This window comes from Mytilus edulis, chromosome 8 (assembly GCF_963676685.1).
Source record: "Mytilus edulis chromosome 8, xbMytEdul2.2, whole genome shotgun sequence".
NCBI classification, from domain to species: Eukaryota; Metazoa; Mollusca; class Bivalvia; order Mytilida; family Mytilidae; genus Mytilus; species Mytilus edulis.
This window is the reverse complement of record NC_092351.1, coordinates 81775733-81801820: the sequence shown is the minus strand read 5'-3', so window position 1 is coordinate 81801820 and position 26088 is coordinate 81775733. Positions and strand designations below refer to the sequence as shown.

Sequence of the window (26088 nt, the reverse complement as noted above, 5' to 3'; positions counted from 1 at the left end):
TGGTTCATTGCATGTTCTTTCGAATTATATAAATAAGTTTTGGAAATTTAAATTACTGAGTACTATTTTTGTATATACGTCTATTGCGCCTGTTCAAAAATTTCTATAAATATTAAAGATTGTATTTATTCATTTAAAAGGCATTTTCCAATCAGTATCAACTGTAAGTTGAGTTTATATATATGTGCAAAAAACAAATTTTAATGTTAAATGAAATATTTTTCAACAATTTTTCACTAATATTTTTCTTGAAACTTGATAGTTTATATATGGGTCATTTTCGAAAAATGTCGAATTTTCAGTACACCCATGCTATTTTTTTTATTTCTATTGAAATTTCAGTTGTAATGGTTTAAATGGAAGCTTGTCCGATTTTTAATTCAGAACATTAATAATAAACATACCTTAATAACATCTATTTTTATAAGTTTAAACTGCATTTAAGTCCGACTTTGGGGGTATTTGTGTGTGTGCATTGTCAGAAAAACACATTTCTAATGATTTTTTCCGATTTTTTGATCGCCTTGATATCTGCAAAAGGGACTTTATTACTCTAACGAAAAATTGTAGTGTATTTAATATTGTATGTAACATATTATCTACAAACTAAACTCAATCAGCGTAAGTACATGTCCATCCTGTTACCGCTTCTTAAATTAGCCGTTAAATTATTCTCCTTTTGAATATTGAATCAGTCAGTGTTGATTTCAAAAGTGCAAAGTAATCTGTACATTTTAAACGCATTGTTTCTTGAACGACAGGGGAAAGAAAATAAATTTCAAGACATTTAGTGAAAAAAATAGATTGTACTTTTTTTCATGTCTATGCTGTTATCAACTATTTTTATTAATTACACCAATAGTATGCTTGTACAAAGTGCAATAACGTGTTGGAAATTCACAATAGTAAACTAAAATCACTTCACCTAAAGGAGTAGTTATTTCACAACAGCAATCAAAAAAGAAAAAATGTGCCTATCCTGTTACTACGGTTGCTATGGTTACAGTAACAGGATAGACAATTGTTGACAAAAACATCGTTATCTTTTTATCTTAACATAAAGGTGCACAACGAATGAAATATTTCGTTGTTTGAATTCATCTTTTAAGTTTATAACGTCTTAATCTGCCCAATTCAACATTTGCATGTGCAATACTGATATCGGTAACAGGATAGACTTTTATATAGTGATATATCAGAAACGTACGTTCCGGTTACCAATGAAATAAAGAGAAAAGTAAACTAACTTATGAGGGATTTACTTGCTGTTGGTTTTATTTGAAAGGGGGAAAAAATGCAGAACAATATAAAATGCTATCTTAGACTTGCATTCCTGGTGGTAATTTTTACAACCTTTGAAAAACAATTTTTAAAGGTATTTGTCAGTTCAACCTGGAAAATTGGCAAATATTTTATTATTTTACGGAATGAATATATATAGAAGTTTATTCTCTTGAAAACCATCTGATTGGCTACGTAAAACAAGCTTCACATGTTATCTAAACCTTTCCTTAATAACCCAAAATTTCTTTTGAAAATGGTAACAGGATAGACAAAATGTTCAAAATTCGACATTTTATGAAAATGACCTATATATATCCTCCTGAATTATTTTTAAGTTTTCTCTTTTTCTTTTCAGCTCTCAAAATGTTGCTAAGATTCTTGTTTGTTCTTATTTTATTTGTTGGAATGACTGTTTCTACAGACTCGTCAAATGCTACAAGTTGTGGTTTTGATATTGATGAAATAGATATAACAAAATTACAAACAGATATGGCAGGCGGAATTGAGGTGGTATATTTATATCTTGAACAATTAGGCATGTACAAAAATGAGAACGAATCATCTAATAACCAAACATTTTCTAAAATCACTAATCAGTTTTCCAAACTTCAAAAATATTCCTTGTTGAGATGGATATTGACAACACGAAATGGTGAATACATGCTAGGCTATCCTGAGGATTTTAACGCGGACACTTTTAACTTGCTTGATGGAAGATACTCGAAAAGAATACGTCTTCGGATTAAGATATTTCCATCCAGTTGTCAGTACGATTTCAAAGAGAATGTTCATAGTATTCGAAAGAAACTTCTTCAAAAACTAAATGGTACTAATTTACCGTTTTCAATTTGCCACCACTTTTTTGAAAAACAAGAATGGAAATTTGATATAAATGTGCTTACAGGATATTGGCTTGGATATTCCTTGGAATGTTTTCCTTCTGGTTGTGGAGATGAAGAGGGATGCACGCATGTGATTCCCAAATCAGTTATCAATCACATATTGCTTGTCATTATTGTGATGGCGAGTTTGAATTTACCACTTGCATTCATATTTTTGCCGGAGAGAATTCGAAACATTAAAAAACGCATGAGTGTTTATCAATCTACAGATTTTCCGTACAGTCTAGCTAGGGTATCACTAAAAATAAATGAAGGATATGATTTAAGGGAAAACAAGCGTCTTCGTTCAATTCCTCCTGAAACCAGGATTGTCACTTCCTTTTTCTTTTTTTGTATTGTTGTTCACATCTTTAGGTATATATTAGTAAACTCGTTTCTGCAGGATAAAAGTGAATACATTGATTTATATGGTGGGTTCGATGAATTCAATGGTTTCACGTCCGTGATGGAATCATCAAAATACATAGGTGTGTTTATATTTTTGTTTTTTGTGTTTTATATGCCTTATTCCGTTCTTTACTTGGCAGAATCAGATAACAATATGTATGTAGTTTATTTTGAACAGAAAACTATAAGTATCAGAAAGGTAAATATCGAAAAAATGTTAAATGACAAGGCCTGTAAAAGCAAGGTTGGGTATACGAAATTTATCCAAAAGTTGTTAAACCGAATGTGTGTCTTGTTTAATTTGAAATTTTACGCAGCAATTGCAGCATCTTTTTCAACTCTACCACAGGGACCATTGTATAGTAGATTGTGGAAATATATAGTTTTAGTTGGTGTAACCATTTTTAATGCATTTATAAATATCCCATATTGTGCAGTGCCTTTATTATGGATTTTGTTTGGTCCTTTCGGAAAATTATTTAACAAAAAAGCAAAACTAATATGGATTTCACATTTTATTTTGTGCCTATGGGGTGCCGCATCTATTTTATTTATGTACAGAATTTTTTTCATAAGTACACTTACTTTCTTGTTGAAATCATTTACTTTTACATTTTTTGTTGCTATTCCAATGATCAATATTTCCTTTAAGCTATTAGGTATAGGTGTTGCTTTGCTTTTCTATTTAATTATGTTTTACCTGGAATTTCAAGCAAAATATAAGAATCTTCTGACGAAATGTTTGTCTTTGAGAGGAACTGATTGCCAAGAAATGCCTGTGTTAACATTTCAACGAATATGTGATCATACTATTCCAGTACGAAACGAAGCGATGACGTTATTTATCAAGTGCTTGTTAACATCTTTCTTCTCTGGTATGTTGCTTAATACAATTAGTTATAGGAGAACAGACAAGGAAGAATTTTTAAAATCGATATTACCTATCCTCCTTGCTTTATTTGCCCCCGCTGCTTTTAACAAATTGACGGGTAACGATTCAGAAGGAAACGTGCTGAAATACGAAGATGTCATCAGGAGCATTCAAGAAAAGGAGGAAACCCCTGCAGATGATGAGGCAGACACATTGGATTTTGCATGTGGTTGTGATAAAAGTGTATTCTGTGGAATGGTTTCATGTTTGCCTACATTGTGTATTTCTCTACTGACACTTGTTACCAGTTGCTTTTGTCCTTGTATTCTTAGTCATTGCTGGCCACAGTGTCAGTGTGGATTAAAAAGTAACGAACTTCTTAATCTAGATGTAACGATTGATGTAAATCAACCTAATGAAGATACTGTTGATGATGCTTGTTCCATGTTACAGTTATGTAGCTGCTGTCCAGGAATGTTGCATAACAATAATAGGGAATACATCGTATAAATTATTAAAATCTTATAAAAAATATTTTTTTCTTTCAAAACAGTACTTATTGTTAACATACAACTGTAACAATACTTTAAATGATATATATTAGTTATCATTATTAAGATATGTATAGAAAGAGTGGGTTTTTTTTTCTTTTTTATACACACTGATCGCATAGACAGACACTGTTTATAAAAGTATAACAGAAATACAAAACTTTAATTTGAACTAAAAAAACACCATACCTAACATTCCCATTATTTCAAAATCTACGGTTTTATTGGAATTGGCAAAGGAAATAAAAGTGTTTATCATATTATAAAGGATGTAACAAAGAATAATAAATGATTAAGGTATCCATCCTAGTTGATATCATTTGTTGTTCATTGTGTTGTATTGCTCGTTGTAACTTATTAATGCCCCATTCATGTATTTTGGTTATATAACTGCAGACAGGGCGTTTTATGAGCCAAAGAAGCCGTGTGTCTGTATAATTAAGAACTATAAGTATACAATTTGCTCCTATATTCTAGAATTTGAGACAGAAAAAATGAAGTAAAGTAGAGTCGAAATAAATACATCATCATACGAACTGTGTTGTATTTGGGATAATAGCATTGATTTGATGTAAATAATGGGGAAGCGTTTTTGTTTATATACGTCGGATCGACAACTGCCCACAAGCTTGTGACACAAAAGACAAAAGACATTTAAAAGGCAATATACAGTTTAAAAAATATAAAATTTCAAGATATCGGGAACTAATTTTCGATTTTATTATATTTAAAACCATATAAACCATTCTACATTTCTGTCATCTGGTCGTACTTTTTAGAGATAATAACTGAAGGTACCAGGGCAGTTATCATGGCGTATATTTTCAAAAGGTGTTTCGTTTCAAGTGAAATGGGGTAACGCGTTGCTCTTTCTTTTCTGTTTGACAAATCACCCGTCTATCTCATTCACTGCATTTAGAATGATTATGATATATTTAACAAACCGTGGTTAATAGGAAAGCGAGAGAGTCCATGATTTATCATACATAGATATATTTTATTTTATATTATTTTTTGGAGGAGGGTGGTTGTATTTTTTTCACTTTTCTTTATTTGTATTGTTTTTTGTCTATCTATATTAATTGTTTTCGATTTATATTTGTATATGATAATAATCATTTGTTTTCATATTTTCTATTTTATGAAGGATTATTTTTGTAATTTGCCTACAATTAGTTGTACATGTACTTGTCTTTAGTGTATACATTTGCTTTAAAAAGATTCGAATTGTTTTGTTTTTATTTCAGACTGTAGAGGATAAAGCAACTTTCGCATAATTCAATTATGGACACAAGTAAAAAGTAAATATATAAATTAAGATCTAATAAAGTTCTAACAAATCAAACTAATGGAAAACAGACCTGAGTCGGAACAGGCATATCCTGTAAGAACTTAACCTCTCACTTGCATAACAGTTGCATGAAAACAGAACAAAATATAAAATTGACAAATCAACCATAAAAAATAGGTCAAGGTCAGAGGAGGCCTGCAAGACTGCCATGTACCTTATACAACCATTTGATACAACACATATAGTTGACCTACTGCTTAAAATATCAAATAACTTTAGCCTTGCTCGCATATTAATTTGAGTAAAGGTCGTGTGAACTCCTTCTGACTTATTTGTAAACATTGATACCATAAACCAAATATTGTTATCCAAACAAACAAAAAATAAGTGAGAAATTCACAAGACAAAACTGTATTTTTTATAATTAGTCAGTCGCTGATCAATGAAAATGGAGTTAAGCACAATAAACATATAACAGATATAAACTTTGTAGCGTGAGGTATCTGGATACAAATAAACTTATCATAGATACCAGGATTAAATTATGTATTAACGGCAGACACCCATTTCGTCTACAAAAGACTCATCCGTGACGCTCAAATCCAAAGAAGTTAAAAAAAAAAAAAAGAAAAAAAAAAGGCCAAATAAAGTTGAAGAGCACGGAGGACCAAATTTCCTAAAAGTTTTTGCCAAATACAGCTAAGGTAAACTATTGCTGAGTAAGAAAAACCTGAATTTTTTTTATAAACAGTTAATTTATAAATATGACCATATGAATGATAATTCATGTCAGCACAGAAGCTGACTACTGGGCTGGTTATACCATCCGGGAATTAAAATTCCACCAGCAGTGGCATCGACCCAATAGTTGTAAATAAACTCAAGGTTACCCTGTTGCAACATTATTTTATATTCACACAATTTTAGTGGCTCCAACAAGGTCATATGCAATAATGGAAAGTTGGAAAGCAATCGTTCCAACCAGACTTCTCATTTATGAAGACCTGCGAAATTTCAAATGTAAACCAGATGCTCCGCAGGGCGCAGCTTTAAACGACCGCAGAGGTTGAACACTGAACGGTTGGGGCAAATATGGACACAACATTCAAGCTGGATTCAGCTCTAAATTTGGATTGTGATTAAATAGTTGACACAGCATAGGTTTCCGACACAGAATGAATGTGGTCTAATGAACTTAAAATTTTTCAAATTTTGCGGTCGTATAAAAATGTTTTATGTAGATGTTTTTTTGGTATAAAGTAACCTGGAGACTTGATACAATGCTTAAATGTGACCTTGTAGCCTAAATAGAGTACCATACAAGAGCAACATATTTTTCGACAATGAAGTGACATTTTTAATTCATATGCTAATGAATGGTAAGAACACTGCTGTTATTTTTTTTCTTTCCTTTCAAAAAAGAAAATCAACTCGATTAATGTGGCTTATATCAAGACAGGACTATGACAGTTGTTGTCCTATTGGTTAATGAATTTGACATTTTGATTTTGCCATTTGATAACTTTCCGTTTGAATTTTACATGGAGTTCAGTACTTTTTTGATTTTCCTTCTTTCTGCAACATTCTTACTTCGGTACTGGCATGAAAATACGGATGTTTTGTGTTATTAAAATTTGCTGTTACAAAATATTAGAAATTATTATAAATTAAGGAATGTATCTCCCTCATGCAAAGCTCTGACTCCTTTCACGGATTTGGCTATACTTTTTGGACCTTTTGGATTATTGCTCTTCATCTTTTATATAAGCTTTGGATTTCAAATATTTTGGCCACGAGCATCACTGAAGAGACATGTATTGTCGAAATGCGCATCTGGTGCAAGAAAATTGGTACCGTTAATTTTATTAAGCACATACTGTGGATCCATTATTACTCTGGATACAAATTTTCATTGATTTCCTGGCTAAAGGTCAACCAAAAATCAACGAGTTCCTTGAAGTATAAAATTTTCAAAAGGCTTGTAAGCAGAATTATGCAAAACCATAAAATCAAAAAATATTGTATACATAAAAAATTTAAAATTTTTGTCATTACACAAACATTGATTTCCTTGAAAATTAATGAATCAGCAATAATATTTTTTTTTGTATTTTAAAACATTTTTCAGCTTCTTGCTTTGAAATGTCAAATCTATTAATCACATCTACAAGGTCACATCTACAAGCCTCAGGCATATAAAAAAACTAATCTCATAGAAAGTAATTATTTATTGTACATATCATTTTCATCCAACAACATCTCATCATATACCACAACTCTTATCACAAAATAACTTACGATCAAAATTCATAAATATTTTATTTCGGGTTAAAAAATGGTAGATCGCAGCTGTTTTGTGAATATTAAAAAATTATCAAAAAGTTTGAGAAATACAGAAACAGGAAGAAAGATATTGAAAAAGAAATTTTAGATTATCTATCATGTCTAGGGTATTTCTAGGCCACCATCAAATTAAAGGGTGAAAGCCCTCAAATAAGATTTAGCCAAGAAACTTTCTCTAAGTTGTGAGACCTTAGATATCATGAAAGAAATCATTCTTAGACAAGTAGCTTAATGCGAAGAATTACCACGCAAAAACTTCAAAGCGAAAGTTAAATATATTTGAATAACATGATTTATTGAGCAAATTTCTTTTGATTTTTGCTAAATATAAGTTCTCGTTCTTTGCATTCAATAATTCTTTATATTAGTTATTAATATCAAATATATAATAACTAATTACCATTTAAAAACAGATATTTTTTCTGCTATACAATTGTCTTTATCATACCTGAATAACCTAACATATCAAAGAAATTAGTGCATTCAAAGGGTGTTATCACAATTATTCAAATTTCATGGCCATCCTTGAAAATACACTGTGTGTGATATACATGTTTACCTACATGTATAATATGCAAAACAAACACCCTTTTGTAATATAATGTGTAATTAATGTACACAAGAAGAAATACATTTATAATTTTTTAAGAATTCACTCCCATCAAATACAATCAGAAGCAGTCATCAATAGAAAAATAAACTATTCATCAAAATCAAAATGACACACAAGTAATACACACATTTTTGTGGAATAATTCAAATTTGTGAACCAATATACATGTACATAACCCTCCCTTTAAAGTATGCCTTTGATTGACTTAATATAATATTGCAATTCTATATCTCACCCAAAATAATACATTAAAAAAATAAAAAAGAATTTATAAAAGGATATTCTAACTTTAGAAATAAGTACAAAATTAAATAATGTTAATTTAATATCTTTTCTTTTGGATTTCTGTTTGCATCTAGTTTTACATTAAGAATTACAAGAAAAATAATTGCAAAAGCAACTTTTATACATATATTTCTCTTTGGAAAGTGTAGTTATTTAATTGTGTTTTTATAAAATTGTTTAAATGATTATTTTTCTCATATTACATAAATGCACCAAACTACCATTTTATGTTTATAATTCAAAAATATGAATAGATGAAAGGTGTAAGTAACAAATATTATCATCAAACTTACTTTAAACAATTTTCAAATTTTGACCAACTATCATTTTTCTATTGGGTCTCATGAAAAGTATTTGTTTTTGTTAAAGCCAATTAAAAAAAGACAACTAATATGATTTACAAATATCTGTTTGAGACTATACACACTTCTTTTTTCATTGATGTTAATAATAGACAGACAGAAAAAGATCAGTTATCTACCATTAAGTTTGCAACCTTATTGTTTAATAGAACAATTATTTAATAAATGCATTAATATCTTTTGTATTTAACCTATTGATATAAATTCTCCCAATTTTCAAACACACATTTCAACCAATTAACCATTGCATTTAGAGAAAAATGGGCTAATAATGAAATTTCCTCAATATGTGATCTTCCAACTAATTCTTCATCCAGAAAAATTAGACATCTAAAAGCAAATCTCTTCAATTCACAATATCCAATGACATGTTTTTCCCCTTATAACCCCAGGTCAACTGGGGCTGTTTATTCATAAAATAAAAACTATAAACTCATCAACCAAATTTCTGAATTTACTGTGTGCATTTAATTTTGAGATTTTGTCATTTTAGACTAAAATGCAATTTTATTGTTTGCAATATTGTTAAAAATTCTGTTTAATTCATACAAAAACTTTGAAAATGTGCACGTGAGTTTAAAGCATTGCAATGTCACATTTTTCCCAATAATAAACATCACTTTAATTTCTGAATTTACAGTGCATGTAGAATTCATTTTGTTATGGGAACATTGCAGTCATATAGAACAAAAGTTATAAGGTTAATGGTTTTTCATATATTTATGTTACATATTGAAAGGGGTGTCCATGTCAAGGATTCAAAATTTACAAAACATGATTGTATTAAACTAAAAAAGGAGATAACAAAAATATAAATCATATAAATCATATAAATTAACTAAATCAAACCATTTTATTCATTTTTAACAACTAAGGTCAAACAAAATAGTATGTGTGGTTCCAGTTACCATGGTAACATCTAGGGTAGGTAAGCATGGTAGGGAGGGATGTTTTTAATTTAATTTTTTTTTAAACATCCATCCTTTCATAGCAACATTCTCGACTTTAATATGTACAGTGCTTAATGAAAAATAACAAACAAGAATGTGTCCCCAGTATCATTTTCAATGTTTAATGGACCATGAAGATTGGAGAAAATCTCTAATTTGCCATTAAAATTCGAAAGATCATATCATAGGGAACATGTGTACTAAATTGCAAGTTGATTGAACTTTAACTTCATCAAAATCTACATCAACCAGAACTTAAACTTGAAGCGGGACAAACAAACGGGTGAACAAACAAACAAAAGTATGCACAGACAAGAAAACATAATGCCCATAAATGAGGCATAATAAATGGGGCATAAAAAAAAATCTTTAGGGTAGGCTATTATAAAGACTTAAAAGAAGGGTAGGTAGGGTAACTTGAACCACACATATATTCTTATTTGGCCTAATAACAAAATGTCCTATAAAGATTTCACATCAGACCTAATTTTCCATGCTCCTATCAAATATCTTAGTCTTATTAATATCAGATCTCTCCCCATCTGTAACCAACTCCATACGGGAATCATCTTAGAACCTGTAAAACAAAATAACATTCTTACTTGTATGAAGTTACCCTGCATAAGGCTGTTTTTACATTGACCTAAACTCAGTGTTGTGTCACACGTAAACTAAACATAATTACGTTCCCATAGAATAAACTCAATGTTTACATGTAGTTTAAATCTTGTTTTGTCTACATGCAGTCGATAGTCAATGTAGGCCTTGTGTAGGTTAAGTGTACACAAAACTAGGCATTAAACTAATTGTACACATGTTTTTTCTGTAAATAGCGTTTGGTGTGAACACCGCCAGCCCTTACTAATCAAAGAATATAGTTTCACATACTTGGCAGTGAAGAAATTTCATGTAAATAAATAAATATGCATACAAATACAAAAATATGCAAGTTAAAGTTGAATAATCACTATTATTTTGTAAATGTGAATGATAATTATCATGTTGATCAATTCTATAATGTAAATTAAAGCAAAAAAGACCTTAAGACTGTCTTAATCAAGTACATAGGTAAAACCAAATTAATTTTGATAAGAAAACATGAAAAAGAGACAAAAAATAGATCATCAGTTGTGCTATCATTTAAAAGTTTAAAGCATAAATTCTCATGACCAAAATGGTTGTATGCATTGTGCACTTTACAGAGTTTAATTTACCTTCTATTTCTTGCCACACTATTGCTACTTCAGCTATTGGAACACTAAAATATTGTGCTAAATATAACATATCTACATCAAATGCCCTGAAAAACAAATAATAACATATTATACAAAATATTTCATCTCATTTATTTTTATAAAACCATTGGCGAATCCCCCCTTTTTTTGGATGATCAATACATTTAGATGGGATCATATAGTTGGAACCCCCATTTGTCCTGGGTAGGGGAACCCCCCTTTTTAAAATGGTTGGATCCACCCCTGCAAACATTTGCTTTTCCTCTTTTAAAAATTGAAAGTTGGAAGCAAAAAGATTATAAACCATTATTCTATAGCTCATTCCCCATTTATCTCTTAATCACTTTGTTAATATTGAATCATCACTGTAAATTCCTTTTATTTATGGTTTAGCAGTTTTCATGGAGTTGAACCACAAACTCAAATTTCAAGGAAGTATACTTCTGTAGGAATACTTATGTTGTACTGTTATACCACTGTCCCAGGTTAGGGGGAGGGTTGGGATCCCGCTAGCATGTTTAACCCCACCACATTCTGTATGTATGTGCCTGTCCCAAGTCAGGAGCCTGTAATTCATTGGTTGTCATTTGTTTATGTGTTACATATTTGTTTTTCATTCATTTTTTTACATAAATAAGGCCGGCCTTGTTAGTTTTCTCGTTTGAATTGTTTTACATTGTCTTACCGGGGCCTTTTATATCTGACTATGCGGTATGGGCTTTGCTCATTGTTGAAGGACATACTGTGACCTATAGTTGTTAAGTTTGTGTCATTTTGGTCTTTTGTGGATAGTTGTCTCATTGGCAATCATACCACATCTTCTTTTTTATATTGTCTCAGAATGTTTTTCTTTTACAAAATATGACTCATAATTATCATGATTATGTTGTGTTATTGTCCTGAAGGTTTTTCTAGCTAGAAAAAAAAACATATAGAGGTTGAATTCCACTCAAATTATTTTTGAATAGGTGGGGGCAGCTGAAGGTCACAGAGTTAAAACTGTGTGATTATATGTGCAAAGTAAAATGCAATGGCATGGGTGGTGGACATAACAAAAAGAACATTCACCACCTCCCCTCTCCTTTATAATGTTTTTTTTTTTCTTTCTGGAAAATGAATTTTGCACGGTCCATTCCTGTGTGCGTTACATTTGAGTGTTATGTCGTTGTTCTCCTCTTATATTTAATGCGTTTCCCTCTGTTTTAGTTTGTTACCCCGATTTTGTTTTTTGTCCATGGATTAATGAGTTTTGAACAGCGGTAGACTACTGTTGCCTTTATTCATATTACATCCATCAAGATGTGTAATTTTGGTTGACATGTGTGCTGCGTCAAAAACCTTATGCAAGTGCATGTTTAAATGTATATGTATAAGTGATTTATTGGTTTTGGAACATTAAAATATGAAATAACAATAACAGATGAATGTTGGTCTGTTTTGTAGTGTTCTTATATTTAAATTCAATTTTCTCAAATAGTAACATACCTTGCATGGATGTTTTGTTTGACCCTAAATAAGTTAATTGACCTATAATGGTTTACTTTTTTTAAATTGTGACTTGGATGGAGAGTTGTCTCATTAGCACTCACACCACATCTTCCTATATCTATATAATAGATGTTTATTAAATATTTCATTTGCATACATCGATTTCTATCCGGCACAGCTCATATATTTCAGTTGTATCATTGCACAAGTTCTTAGATACTTACCATCTTTCTACATGTAAATTTGAAAATAATAAAATGGCTGCCTCTCTCGTCAATAATTTAAATCCACACTGTGTGTCTTTTATACCTCGAACACACAGAAACCACACAACAAAATGGAATCCTTTCATTAATATAGTACGGAAAAAAGATCTCTGAAAGAAAAGGAAAAGAGATTTTAATAAAATACATGAAAGGAGTTATAAGTGGACTCCAATGATATAGCAACCTGTCAACACAAAAATACAAAACAAAGTTTTCTAATTGTTTGTTTCCGAAATCTTTAACTAATCTTTAACTTATCAAATTTAAGAGGTTAAGGCAATGTCTCAAACAACAAATAAATGGACATGTCTACTCAAGATACAATCATGCATAATAAACTATAGTGTTACGAAGGTTAAAAATAGGCTCAATCAAAATTAGGCTCTATTAATTTTTTCATACTGTTGAAATTTTTGTGGTCTTTAAAAACTAATTGTTTTAACCCTTGTCGTGCGGGGGCCGTAATATTACGGCCTTACCCAGAATACCGTTATTTTGGCATCAATGGCGCTCCATACATTTAGAGGTCATCGTAATACCATTTAAATCGTAGTGTATGCACGTTTCCTCAATCTGAAACTATTCATGTCATGTTTCTCACTTTAAATATTCATTTTGAGCTCAAATACGAACTTCAAAATTTGATATCGGACAAAATTGGGGTTTTTGGAGGGGTGGCTTACCTTCAAGGTCTGAATCACGGAGTTCAGAGGACTGAAACCTTGACAAATACCCTTAACCTAAAGGCACATAACGACTGGTTGTGTTTATTATCAAAATACGCCGAGGAAACGACTACTTCCGGTTGCAAGTCCAGTTAAAGTTCAAAATTGGAAAAATTCCAAAATTTTGTGAATTTTGGTGCAAATGACCTTCTTTACACTGATGAACCCAGATCAGTTTCACGCCGACCTAACAACTGTTGTGATAAAAGTGTTCACTGGTGTCCACGCTACATGTAAACTACAGATGGATGCATCTAGTAGCATCTCTGGGACTTACAGGTCGAGAAAAGGAACGAAAAAACGTCAAAATTGACGCTTTTTGTACCTGAGGACCAACTTTGGGGCATTGTATTGTTTAGGAAATATTAAGCTTCTCAATGATCAAAATTAGTGTTTGTCAAATTGCTTTGTATCTAACCAATTATTTTTTTTCGAGAAAGTGATTGGTTCATTTGTTTTGAAATTTTGAAAAAAAATTGAAGGGTCAAAGTAAATATTTTATCAAAATTGTATGAAAATTAAACGAGCCAAATTAATTTAAGTCGTGTGTTGTGTACCACCTTAAATGTTAACAGCATAAAACTACATGTACTAGGTCCATGTTTCAGGAACTGATTTTTTTTTAAATCAAATTTTGGCTCTGAATTCTCATTATGCAATTAATTCTGCCCGAGTTAAATTAACATGCATGAAGGTTTGACAAAAAAGTTGGTTGGGTTTTTTCCCTACCTGTGCTATAGAATCTTCCTCTAAATGAGCTCTAGAACCACAAACTATAGCTAAATTGTCTGGTTTTTTATTTATTTTCTTCATTTCTACTTCTAACTTTCTAAAATCACTAAACTTGCTGGCTCCGTCAGCGTCAGCAAATAACAATAATTTTCCTCTGGCTACAAACATACCCTGAAAATAAAAGTGATTGTGGATAAAAAAAAAAAATCATTTAATAACAGATTAAAATGCTACTTGTTTTTTTAATGTTTTAAAACACAATACATTTACTCACAATATATAGATATATATGTGGTATAAGTGCCAATGAGACAAATCTCCATCCAAGTCAATTTTTAAAAGTAAACCATTATAGACAGAAGTCTGGCCTTCAACACAAATACCTTGGCTCAGACTGTATAGGTGCTTGTTCTTGGATTTGACTTGTTTTTCTCAGAATCTGAAAATTTAAGTATTTAACAAAATTAATTTTGTTTCTTCGAGTAAAATTACTTTTCCTTTGATAAAAAATTAATACAGTTTGCAATGTACAATGCAGTTAAATCTATTACTCTAAACAGTAGAATTCAAAACCCCTTATGATTAAAAAAATGTTTTTGCTTTGGGAAATAGAACACAGCAGAATCAAAAATCTTAATTGAAACTTTCTGTCTTATTTCAGCAACTTGAAAAATAATTTAATACAAACCAGTCTTATTGCTCCTCCTTTGCCTCTATTTTTCTCTAATGTTAGAACTCTAACTTTATCTGTACCACACTTCTTGGAATATTTCAGACCTGTCTACAATACAGTAAAACCTGTATAAACCGGCCGGCTACGGGACTATAAAAAAGGGCCGGTTTGGACAGTGAGCCGGTTTATTCAGGTTTCCGTTTTGACCGGAAGTTAATGACTTGTGACGTCCGACATTTTGCATGTAAAAGTTCTCTCTGTTTGTAAATTATATCTGATTTAAATTAAAGTACTTTCACTTCGTTTTTCATTGTTTGCATTTGCATCATAATGCTCGAGTTGTTTGGATTGCAGGACGAAAGTTTCGATTTACTCCCATGATCAATAATTTGAAATGTTGGAATGGCCGATTAAAAAGCCAGAATATTGTCAAACGTAATTTCATCACTTTTGAAACGTTGTCGTACACTGTACAATATCCATTGATTGTTGTCATCCGGGTGATTTTCATTATCAAGGTCATTTGTTTAGGGGTTCACAACAGGGAACCCAGGATTTCGAAATTACGATGTGAATTTCTTACTCCGCGATTTTAATTTGTTTATCCAAGTTAAAACGTAAGTTCAATCCAAGATATATTCGGTGTGTCTTTTCGTTTAATTGACACGTTTATAATATTTTAATAAATAATACAGTTCACTACTGTACGATTGTAGGTTCACAGTTTGACATATGACTAATTGATTATCACGAAAAGCCATATTGTATAAACAAAATATCGATCATTGAAATTAATTAGACAAACCGGTTTTGACAGGTAATAATTAATGTAATTAAGAGTATTGGGACTCCATAATTAGACCGGAATTCGGAATACACAGGGTCCGGTTTACAAAGGGTATTTTAACAAAGATTTTGAATGGAAAAATATGGGACTTTCATTTTCGGCCGGAATAGACAGGAAACCGGTTTATTCAGGGTCCGGTTTAATCAGGTTTGACTGTATACAATAAATATTATAACCATGCTGGCTTAATTCTATTATTTTCATTGAAAATTTCTTAATCTTGTTCTAAAAATCATAAAACTAGTGTTCATGTGTGCAAATGAGTTTTTTGATAGTTTTGGTGTTTTTTAACTGCATTTTTGTTTTTTGTGCCATCAAAACATTGTCGTCTTCAATTGTATACAGCATTTGGTTTGTTTTTGTAAATAATAGAAAAAATAATAATCTATAAATTACTCCAGTGCTACTTTACAAATCAAGTATAGAGTGACATATATAATAAACTTATTAAATAGGCCTCTGTATTTAAACAATATTTTAATGATCTGTAGACTTTTAAATGATTTCTCAATATTGTTTGTACATTTTTGGTAAATTAGCAAGATTCTTTTGAGAATATTTGTTATTTTGAAAAAAAAGTGTTACATGTACAAGGATGAATATGACAAACTAAGAGGAAGTGTTTTATTGCATAAACTACTTTTTTTATGCCCTGCAGCAGAACAAAAAACATATTGTACAATATTATGTACATGAAAACAGATACATGTAGATACTTTTGGCAAAATTAATTGGACAGGCTTAGGTACTATAAAACTAAAGTTATTGAAAAAAGATATGCATTTTTTTAATTATTTTCAAATGACATAAATGTGCTAATCAATATCAGTATCAATCCAGAAATCTTTTACTATGAAAAAATATATTTCAATATACCTCAGTATTGTCACTTAATTTTTGCATTAAAAAAAATGTAATTTGATATAAGTCTTCTAATTATTTATACTTAATAATTTGCAATAGACATTTACCAGACAAAAGAAAATAATAAAAAAAACCAGATCATATCCTCAATAAAATCAGAACAATTTAAAAACCTTTATGACCTTTGTATAAAAAATATAATAAGATGTGGAATGAATACCAATGACATAACTCTCTATCAGAGACCAATAGACATAGAAGTCACATATCATGAGTAATGCCTTCAATAATGAACAAAAACATGTACTTACTTCAGAAGTTTTATCTGAACTGCCATCATCAACAATAATGATTTCATACGTGAATGATGGAGACTCTGTCTGTAAATAACATGAAATTCATACATTTAAAAACATTTTAAATGAAGAAGACAATTAAAAAAGTAAGACATAATCATCAGAATTTTATTTAATATACATGTAAGAGATAAGGATGTGTAAACATCAAACTGCGGAGAATTCCAAATATTATCATGATTTAAAAATATTTAACCAGATTGAATAGATGGCATAAAAGATTTTTTTAAAAAGGATACAAATTACATTTTTATAACAAGTTCATTTTTGATGATTTAAGTGCATGAATTCAAAGACTAAAAAAAGAAGATGTGATTTCACAAAAAACCCTAACATATGAGGAAGACATAATCTTTCAATCTGTGTAATTGAAGTCTGGAGCTGGCATGTCAGTTATCTGCTAGTAGTCTGTTGTTATTTATGTATTATTGTCATTTTTTTTAGTTTCTTTTGTTACATCTTCTGACATCAGACTTAGACTTCTCTTGAACTGAATTTTAATGTGTGTATCGTTATGCGTTTACTTTTCTACATTGGCTAGAGGTATAGGTGAGGGTTAAGATCTCATAAACATTTAGGGCCTCTGGCCTATGTTACTCTTGTATTATTTTTAACTTTAGTTTCTTGTGTATAATTTGGAGTTTAGTATGGCGTTTATTATCACTGAACTAGTATATTTATTTAGGGGCCAGCTGAAGGACGCCTCTGGGTGCGGGAATTTCTCGCTGCATTGAAGACCTATTGGTGACCTTCTGCTGTTGTCTGTTATATGGTCGGGTTGTTGTCGCTTTGACACATTCCCCATTTCCATTCTCAATTTTAATCATGAGCTGGGTTTGAACTCACAATCTTAGTGTTTACTGGCTAGGGATTACAGTAGTAACAACTTAGACCACTTGGCCACAGAGGCCCTCTTGTCCATACCATAATATGTGCCTACACACCACTCTGCTAATAGAAATAAAATCCAGATTTGTTTTAAAAAAGCTTGATAAGATAATTGTTTATACATTTGTACTACATGTATACTTACTTGTCTTTTTTCTAAATACTCCAAAGCCTCATCCATCATCATGGGTACTGTTAGTTAAAAAAACAAAATGGTACATCAACAATGTTAAAAAAATATTTTAAGAAATATACATGTATAAGAAAAAAGGATAAATTCTATCAATATAGTTTTACATATAAACAAGGGGTTGGGCATTGTATAGCATTACAGTACATACTGAATTATGGTGTCAAATTCATAGATAATTTTCAGAGAATTTTGTGTTTATAATATCTTTTATTTTAAATAATCTTAATAATGATATTAAAGTGTTTAAAGTTCAAATCAGAGCTCATGTATAACATTCTATAAACAGAAGACAACCAATCATGATTTTTTTCTTGTTTAAATTTTGTTCCTGGTAAAATGCCTGCTAATTTATTTTTACTTTAGTCTAGTACTTAGTATATTTTGTAGATAATCATAATAATAAGACAGTTCTTCTTACATTTGACAAAATGTTTGACTTTCTGTATGATAATTTTACTGAAAAAAATGATATTTAGTTTTAATCTTACGTCTGTCTTGTTCATTATAGGCAGGTACAATAACAGACAAATCCACACTTGGAGGATCATGAATACTTGGGAATTCTTCTTTTCCATCTTTCTTGGGATCAGTAAAAACTTTTTCACTGTCAAATCTTCCAAGATTTGGGTAGGCTTCACTTGTAACAAGTAGCATCACTAAACCCTACAATATGTACAACATTTAAATTTAAAGTACTGTTAATTCAGTATACAGGCCCGTAGCTAGGAATTTCCAAGGGGGGTATTTGGGCTCATGAACTCGACTTTAACAGTCACAATTTGAACAGAACGTTGACTTTAACAGTGCTTATTTGGTTTCAAGGAGGGGAGGGGGGGTTCATCCAAACCCCTCCTGGCTACGTGTATGGTATATATACATATGATATATGCAATGGTTTTTTTTTAAATACATGTAGCAAAGAACGTGAGATGATTACAGGAATTAATTTAATAAAAATGTTTATCATTTTTTTTCTTTTTAAAAAACAATTATACAAAAGGATTGAAATGGGAGTTACTTGACTAATAGCAGTAAAAAATATTGCCAAATGACATTAAAGATCAATTTTGATACATGATGGTGAATCACTTTAAATTCTTTCCTAAGAAATTTGTAACAAAAAATTATTCCGATCTCTGACAAATCAAAAAAAGATATTTTGACACGTCACAATTTTTTAACCAATTTGAAGCTAATGGTTGCCAAAAAATGACAGTTTGAAGCTTGACATTACAGGAAATTCCTACCCTCAATACACCTTATCGCTATTTGTCCGCCATTGCTGGAAATCACACATGTTCCCGTAAAATTTTGACGTCATAAAACAAAATGTCTGACGCCACAATGGAAAAGTGATTGTTGTTGACGTCAAAAGTTCAAGCGGACGGGTCAGCCGGGAATAGCGATAAGGTGTATCAATAAGACCTGTGTAAATTTCTGATGCAATAACGATTGTTTTTAACTACACTTGGTTATCACGGGACTTTTCTTTCTTAAAACTATATATTTAACATTTACTGGGGATGTTTAATCCCCTCTCGGTATACGTTGCTATACCAATGCCTAAAAGGAGTTGGTACAGCCGGTATCAAACAAGAAAAAAATTGCCGACTTGGACAGATTTATTCAATTTTAAGTCTTCAATGCCTTAAAATACATTACCGAAACGTTATGCTATAAAGGCCTTTAAATTTAAATTTAGTATTCACAATTGACATTAAAAAATAGACGTTTACCAGTAAAATAATGAAGAAAATAGCAACACATGTTACGGAAAATATCAACATCAGATCCATTTTCACCGGAAGTTGTTGTGAAATTCTGGATCTGAATAATGTTTGTTTAATATATTAGATGTAGCTCTAAGCAAGATTGTACCCAATATATTTCTTAAAATTATAACTAATAAACCAATTTTAAGTCAATAAATGAAACGCACCATAATTTACCTTTTTTTTTTAAATTACATTGTATCATTAAAATAACGTTTATTACTCATCTGGATAGTAAAAAAGAGTATCATCTATGCTATTTCATATCTTTGATAACATAGTTTTATTTCTATACTGTAATAAGAATAAGAATAAGAATAAGAATAAGAATAAGAATAAGAATAAGAATAAGAATTTTATTAGTTTGAAATCCAAACAATAGGATTGTTACTAAAATATACAACAAAAACAAACAAACAGACAGTGGCATATTAATTACAAAACGATAGTCAATAAACAGTTACACTACAAACATGTAGCATTGAAAGAAAAACAAAAACATAGATTAATAGTATTAATTATAATACTATTTTTGACAGCATGCCTCCTCTTTAAAGTTATGTATTAAAATATTATGCTTATGTATCAAAAAATATGTTATAATATACATTACACAGTTCATATATTGACATTATAATTGTTTCTCTCATTATACATTTCACTTATGTAGTTAACAATGATAAGTAAAATATCACATTCTTCGCAGGAAAATATAAAATCAAATTTATTTTCTTCACTCATGGAATTGAAACAGGGGACAATATTAGAAATTTCATTAAACATTTTGATCCTAGTTTTATTAATTTCTGAACATGTAATGATGAAATGAAATTCATCTTCCTGTAAGATAAGAGTTTGAAGTTATTTGGGTTACGGCTGTGCATTCTTGTTTTGGTGATTGTTTGTCTTTTATATTGGTTCCAGAGAGGAACATTCTTTTTGAAATATACAAAAAAAGATTTTCATTAACCAAGACTTAAATTTGTGGTAAAATACAAAATGCAAGTAGGATTTTCCGGTGAAATGGCCAAATACAGATAAAATAAAATAAAGCTCTTTTAACATGATTGAAACCAGAACGTTAGTCAGGGAATGTGTACAAGGTATAAATATGAAGAAACATTGTTGTCACAGATTTTAAAAAAAAAAAGTCTTTCAAAAGGGGGACGAAAGATACCAAAGGGACAGTCAAACTAATAAATCTAAAATAAACTGACAACTCCATGGCTAAAAATGAAAAGGACAAACAGACAAACAGACAAACAATAGTACTAAGTTCAAAGTTCAAAGTTCTTTATTTTCCAATTAAGGGCCCCTGACGGGACATAATGACAACAATAAACAATACATTCTGATTCTTAACACAGTACACATGACACAACATAGAAAACTAAAGAATAAACAACACGAACCCCATTCAACATGTTCAAGACGTCATAATTATTTAGTTTAAACATATTTATTTGTAGTGGATAGGGAAACAAGTTATTGTAACTTATATCAATCCCTTTGCGTTTGCGAGTGCTGCCTTGTAGCGACATAACCCTACTCTTTTTCCCAATCTACAAGGGTGTTTTTTTACATGCAAGCCATGATTGCTCTGAGTCTCTCTAAACAGGGGTCAGCCATTTATCGTCCCATTCCGACATACTATCATCGTTTCTCAAGACCATACTCACAAATGGTGTCCAGGGAGAGCCCTAGCACGGGTATGGAACCAGCACAAAATGACAAGGAACCTTTGTGTTAGTTGTCACCACGGCTCTCATAATCATGATAATTATATGGACTATGAAGGTGTTACTGCTTAACTTAATGACTTATAACATGTATAAGGGTAACAAGACGTTTTGGCCATGTAGCTCATTCGGCCATGTACCTTTTCAGCATTGTAGAAAAACTCGTTTCTACCATATATTTATACTGTTTTATGTTATAAGAGTTCATTATTTATATTTTCTTTGTACAACTGTCATGACTGTATAACTTATACATTTTATATCTTTTTAAAAAAAAATTGTATACCACTTTCAGAAATAATTAGTCCTACATGTATAATATATAAACTCTGGGCATTATTTTCTATTTCTTTCTTTTTTTTTTCACTTATTTTGCTATTGATTCTTTTGTGGTTAATGTGGCCTCTATGTCATTTACAATGTATGTCTTTAAAAACTATTGCCACTCAGTGAAAACTTTGGCGATGGCCAGTTATCAAAAATTATAAATGTAAATTAAAAAACATTTGCATCAAATGCAAAATACCTTCCTTTTAGATCCATACTTTATTTTGTTAATATAAACATGAGGTAGCACTCCACAGTTAGAAAATAAAGTTAAAAATGAGCCACAAAATGTTTTATCATCTCCTATTCCTGGATTTCTAATACATTAACCTAATAGTTTGTGTTGTACATGTGCATATGTATGTAATCAGTATATTCCATAGATTTAATTTTCAAAAGTTAAAAGAGTGAAAATTAATTCCTTTTATGTGTATCCATGGCAACATTCTGCATTTATTTACCATAAAATATTGCAAAAAGGAGGGTGAACATGTCACATATACCCCCTAAATTTGGATCAAACTAGATTTTCAATGCCTTTGAGTGATACCTTTTTAGAAACTGTTTTCATAAATCTTCCTAATGATCAAATAAAAAATGGGTGTCTTTCGCCTCATTTTTTCATAAAATCCAATCACAAAGTTCGTGCGATAAAAAGTTAGAAAAAAACATTACAATAATTGCCTGACCAATGTATGGTAGGGACATGCCAATACGGACTGTCATACAGAAAACAGCCTATATTACATACATTATATAATCTTGATGTTCATATAAACCCAATACAAAGGCTATTTTAATACTAAGCTATCCAAAAATGAATTTTATTGCACACTAGCTATCATATTTGAAAAATCCACAGGGGCCAAAATGCGAAACTACACACCTAACTGTGGAGTGCTACCTGATCAAAAGACACCATTACTATCCATCAACATTACCAAAGTTCAAATGAATTGGATGTAAGCATGGTAATGTAAGCATGGAAAGCAATTGTCACTTCATTTAATGATCAATACAATATATATGGATAAAAAATTAAAAGGAGATGTGGAGTACGATATATATATCAATGAGACCGCAACCAATAACAAATATAAACATAAAACATCTATCGAAAAACATATACTCTACACCAGTAAATAGAAAAACATATACTCTACACCAGTAAATAGAAAAACATATACTCTACACCAGTAAATAGAAAAACATATACTCTACACCAGTAAATAGAAAACATATACTCTACACCAGTAAATAGAAAAACATATACTCTACACCAGTAAATAGAAAAACATATACTCTACACCAGTAAATAGAAAATATATACTTTACACCAGTAAATAGAAAATATATACTCTACACCAGTAAATAGAAAATATATACTTTACACCAGTAAATAGAAAAACATATACTGTACACCAGTAAATAGAAAAATATATACTCTACACCAGTAAATAGAAAATATATACTCTACACCAGTAAATAGAAAAATATATACTCTACACCAGTAAATAGAAAAACATATACTCTACACCAGTAAATAGAAAATATATACTCTACACCAGTAAATAGAAAAATATATACTCTACACCAGTAAATAGAAAATATATACTCTACACCAGTAAATAGAAAATATATACTCTACACCAGTAAATAGAAAACATATACTCTACACCAGTAAATAGAAAATATATACTCTACACCAGTAAATAGAAAACATATACTCTACACCAGTAAATAGAAAACATATACTCTACACCAGTAAATAGAAAAACATATACTCTACACCAGTAAATAGAAAATATATACTCTACACCAGTAAATAGAAAATATATACTTTACACCAGTAAATAGAAAAATATATACTCTACACCAGTAAATAGAAAATATATACTCTACACCAGTAAATAGAAAATATATACTCTACACCAGTAAATAGAAAAACATATACTCTACACCAGTAAATAGAAAAACATATACTCTACACCAGTAAATAGAAAACATATACTCTACACCAGTAAATAGAAAACATATACTCTACACCAGTAAATAGAAAATATATACTTTACACCAGTAAATAGAAAAACATATACTCTACACCAGTAAATAGAAAAACATATACTCTACACCAGTAAATAGAAAAACATATACTCTACACCAGTAAATAGAAAACATATACTCTACACCAGTAAATAGAAAACATATACTCTACACCAGTAAATAGAAAACATATACTCTACACCAGTAAATAGAAAACATATACTCTACACCAGTAAATAGATAAACATATACTCTACACCAGTAAATAGAAAAACATATACTCTACACCAGTAAATAGAAAAACATATACTCTACACCAGTAAATAGAAAAACATATACTCTACACCAGTAAATAGAAAAACATATACTCTACACCAGTAAATAGAAAATATATACTCTACACCAGTAAATAGATAAACATATACTCTACACCAGTAAATAGAAAATATATACTCTACACCAGTAAATAGAAAAACATATACTCTACACCAGCAAATAGAAAACATATACTCTACACCAGTAAATAGAAAATATATACTCTACACCAGTAAATAGAAAAACATATACTCTACACCAGTAAATAGAAAAACATATACTCTACACCAGTAAATAGAAAAACATATACTCTACACCAGTAAATAGAAAATATATACTCTACACCAGCAAATAGAAAACATATACTCTACACCAGTAAATAGAAAAACATATACTCTACACCAGTAAATAGAAAAACATATACTCTACACCAGTAAATAGAAAAACATATACTCTACACCAGTAAATAGAAAAACATATATTCTACACCAGTAAATAGAAAAACATATACTCTACACCAGTAAATAGAAAAACATATATTCTACACCAGTAAATAGAAAAACATATACTCTACACCAGTAAATAGAAAACATATACTCTACACCAGTAAATAGAAAACAGAAAAACATATACTCTACACCAGTAAATAGAAAAACATATACTCTACACCAGTAAATAGAAAACATATACTCTACACCAGTAAATAGAAAAACATATACTCTACACCAGTAAATAGAAAATATATACTCTACACCAGTAAATAGAAAAACATATACTCTACACCAGTAAATAGAAAAACATATACTCTACACCAGTAAATAGAAAATATATACTCTACACCAGTAAATAGATAAACATATACTCTACACCAGTAAATAGAAAAACATATACTCTACACCAGTAAATAGAAAAACATATACTCTACACCAGTAAATAGAAAAACATATACTCTACACCAGTAAATAGAAAATATATACTCTACACCAGTAAATAGAAAACATATACTCTACACCAGTAAATAGAAAAACATATACTCTACACCAGTAAATAGAAAACATATACTCTACACCAGTAAATAGAAAAACATATACTCTACACCAGTAAATAGAAAAACATATATTCTACACCAGTAAATAGAAAAACATATACTCTACACCAGTAAATAGAAAAACATATATTCTACACCAGTAAATAGAAAAACATATACTCTACACCAGTAAATAGAAAACATATACTCTACACCAGCAAATAGAAAACATATACTCTACACCAGTAAATAGAAAAACATATACTCTACACCAGTAAATAGAAAAACATATACTCTACACCAGTAAATAGAAAACATATACTCTACACCAGTAAATAGAAAACAGAAAAACATATACTCTACACCAGTAAATAGAAAAACATATACTCTACACCAGTAAATAGAAAAACATATACTCTACACCAGTAAATAGAAAAACATATACTCTACACCAGTAAATAGAAAAACATATACTCTACACCAGTAAATAGAAAATATATACTCTACACCAGTAAATAGATAAACATATACTCTACACCAGTAAATAGAAAAACATATACTCTACACCAGTAAATAGAAAAACATATACTCTACACCAGTAAATAGAAAAACATATACTCTACACCAGTAAATAGAAAATATATACTCTACACCAGTAAATAGAAAACATATACTCTACACCAGTAAATAGAAAAACATATACTCTACACCAGTAAATAGAAAAACATATACTCTACACCAGTAAATAGAAAACATATA

The 26088-nt window shown here is 30.2% G+C and overlaps 2 protein-coding genes across 2 annotated transcripts in view; one reads left to right on the top strand and one right to left on the bottom strand.

Annotated features, from left to right (window-relative positions):
• Positions 1-10272: 10272 nt before the first annotated feature.
• Positions 10273-19954, bottom strand: LOC139486401 (dolichyl-phosphate beta-glucosyltransferase-like). Its single transcript, XM_071271274.1, has 9 exons — positions 19843-19954; positions 18595-18769; positions 18059-18105; positions 16981-17049; positions 14974-15066; positions 14283-14456; positions 12787-12938; positions 11054-11139; positions 10273-10416 (listed from the first exon to the last, which is right to left on the bottom strand). The coding sequence occupies exons 1-9, from the start codon at positions 19900-19902 to the stop codon at positions 10301-10303; spliced, it is 972 nt and encodes a 323-aa protein (XP_071127375.1). The 5' UTR covers positions 19903-19954; the 3' UTR covers positions 10273-10300.
• A 905-nt stretch (positions 19955-20859) lies between these two features.
• The window catches only part of LOC139486400 (PGAP2-interacting protein-like), a 40200-nt gene continuing 34971 nt past the window's right edge, over positions 20860-26088 (top strand). Inside the window, exon 1 of the mRNA XM_071271273.1 lies at positions 20860-20981. Coding sequence (XP_071127374.1) covers positions 20942-20981 — 40 coding nt within the window. The 5' untranslated portion in view covers positions 20860-20941. The remainder of the gene's footprint in view (positions 20982-26088) is intronic.

What these genes read in the sequence shown, in the direction of transcription:
- LOC139486401 (XM_071271274.1), bottom strand. Translation starts at nt 19,902, where the DNA reads ATGGATCTGATGTTGATATTTTCCGTAACATGTGTTGCTATTTTCTTC. An exon ending in AGTATTTAGAAAAAAGACAA is followed by an intron (nt 17,050 to 18,058) that starts GTAAGTATACAT and finishes TGTTATTTACAG; the next exon opens with ACAGAGTCTCCATCATTCAC. An exon ending in AGGAAGATTCTATAGCACAG is followed by an intron (nt 12,939 to 14,282) that starts GTAGGGAAAAAA and finishes CTTTTCTTTCAG; the next exon opens with AGATCTTTTTTCCGTACTAT.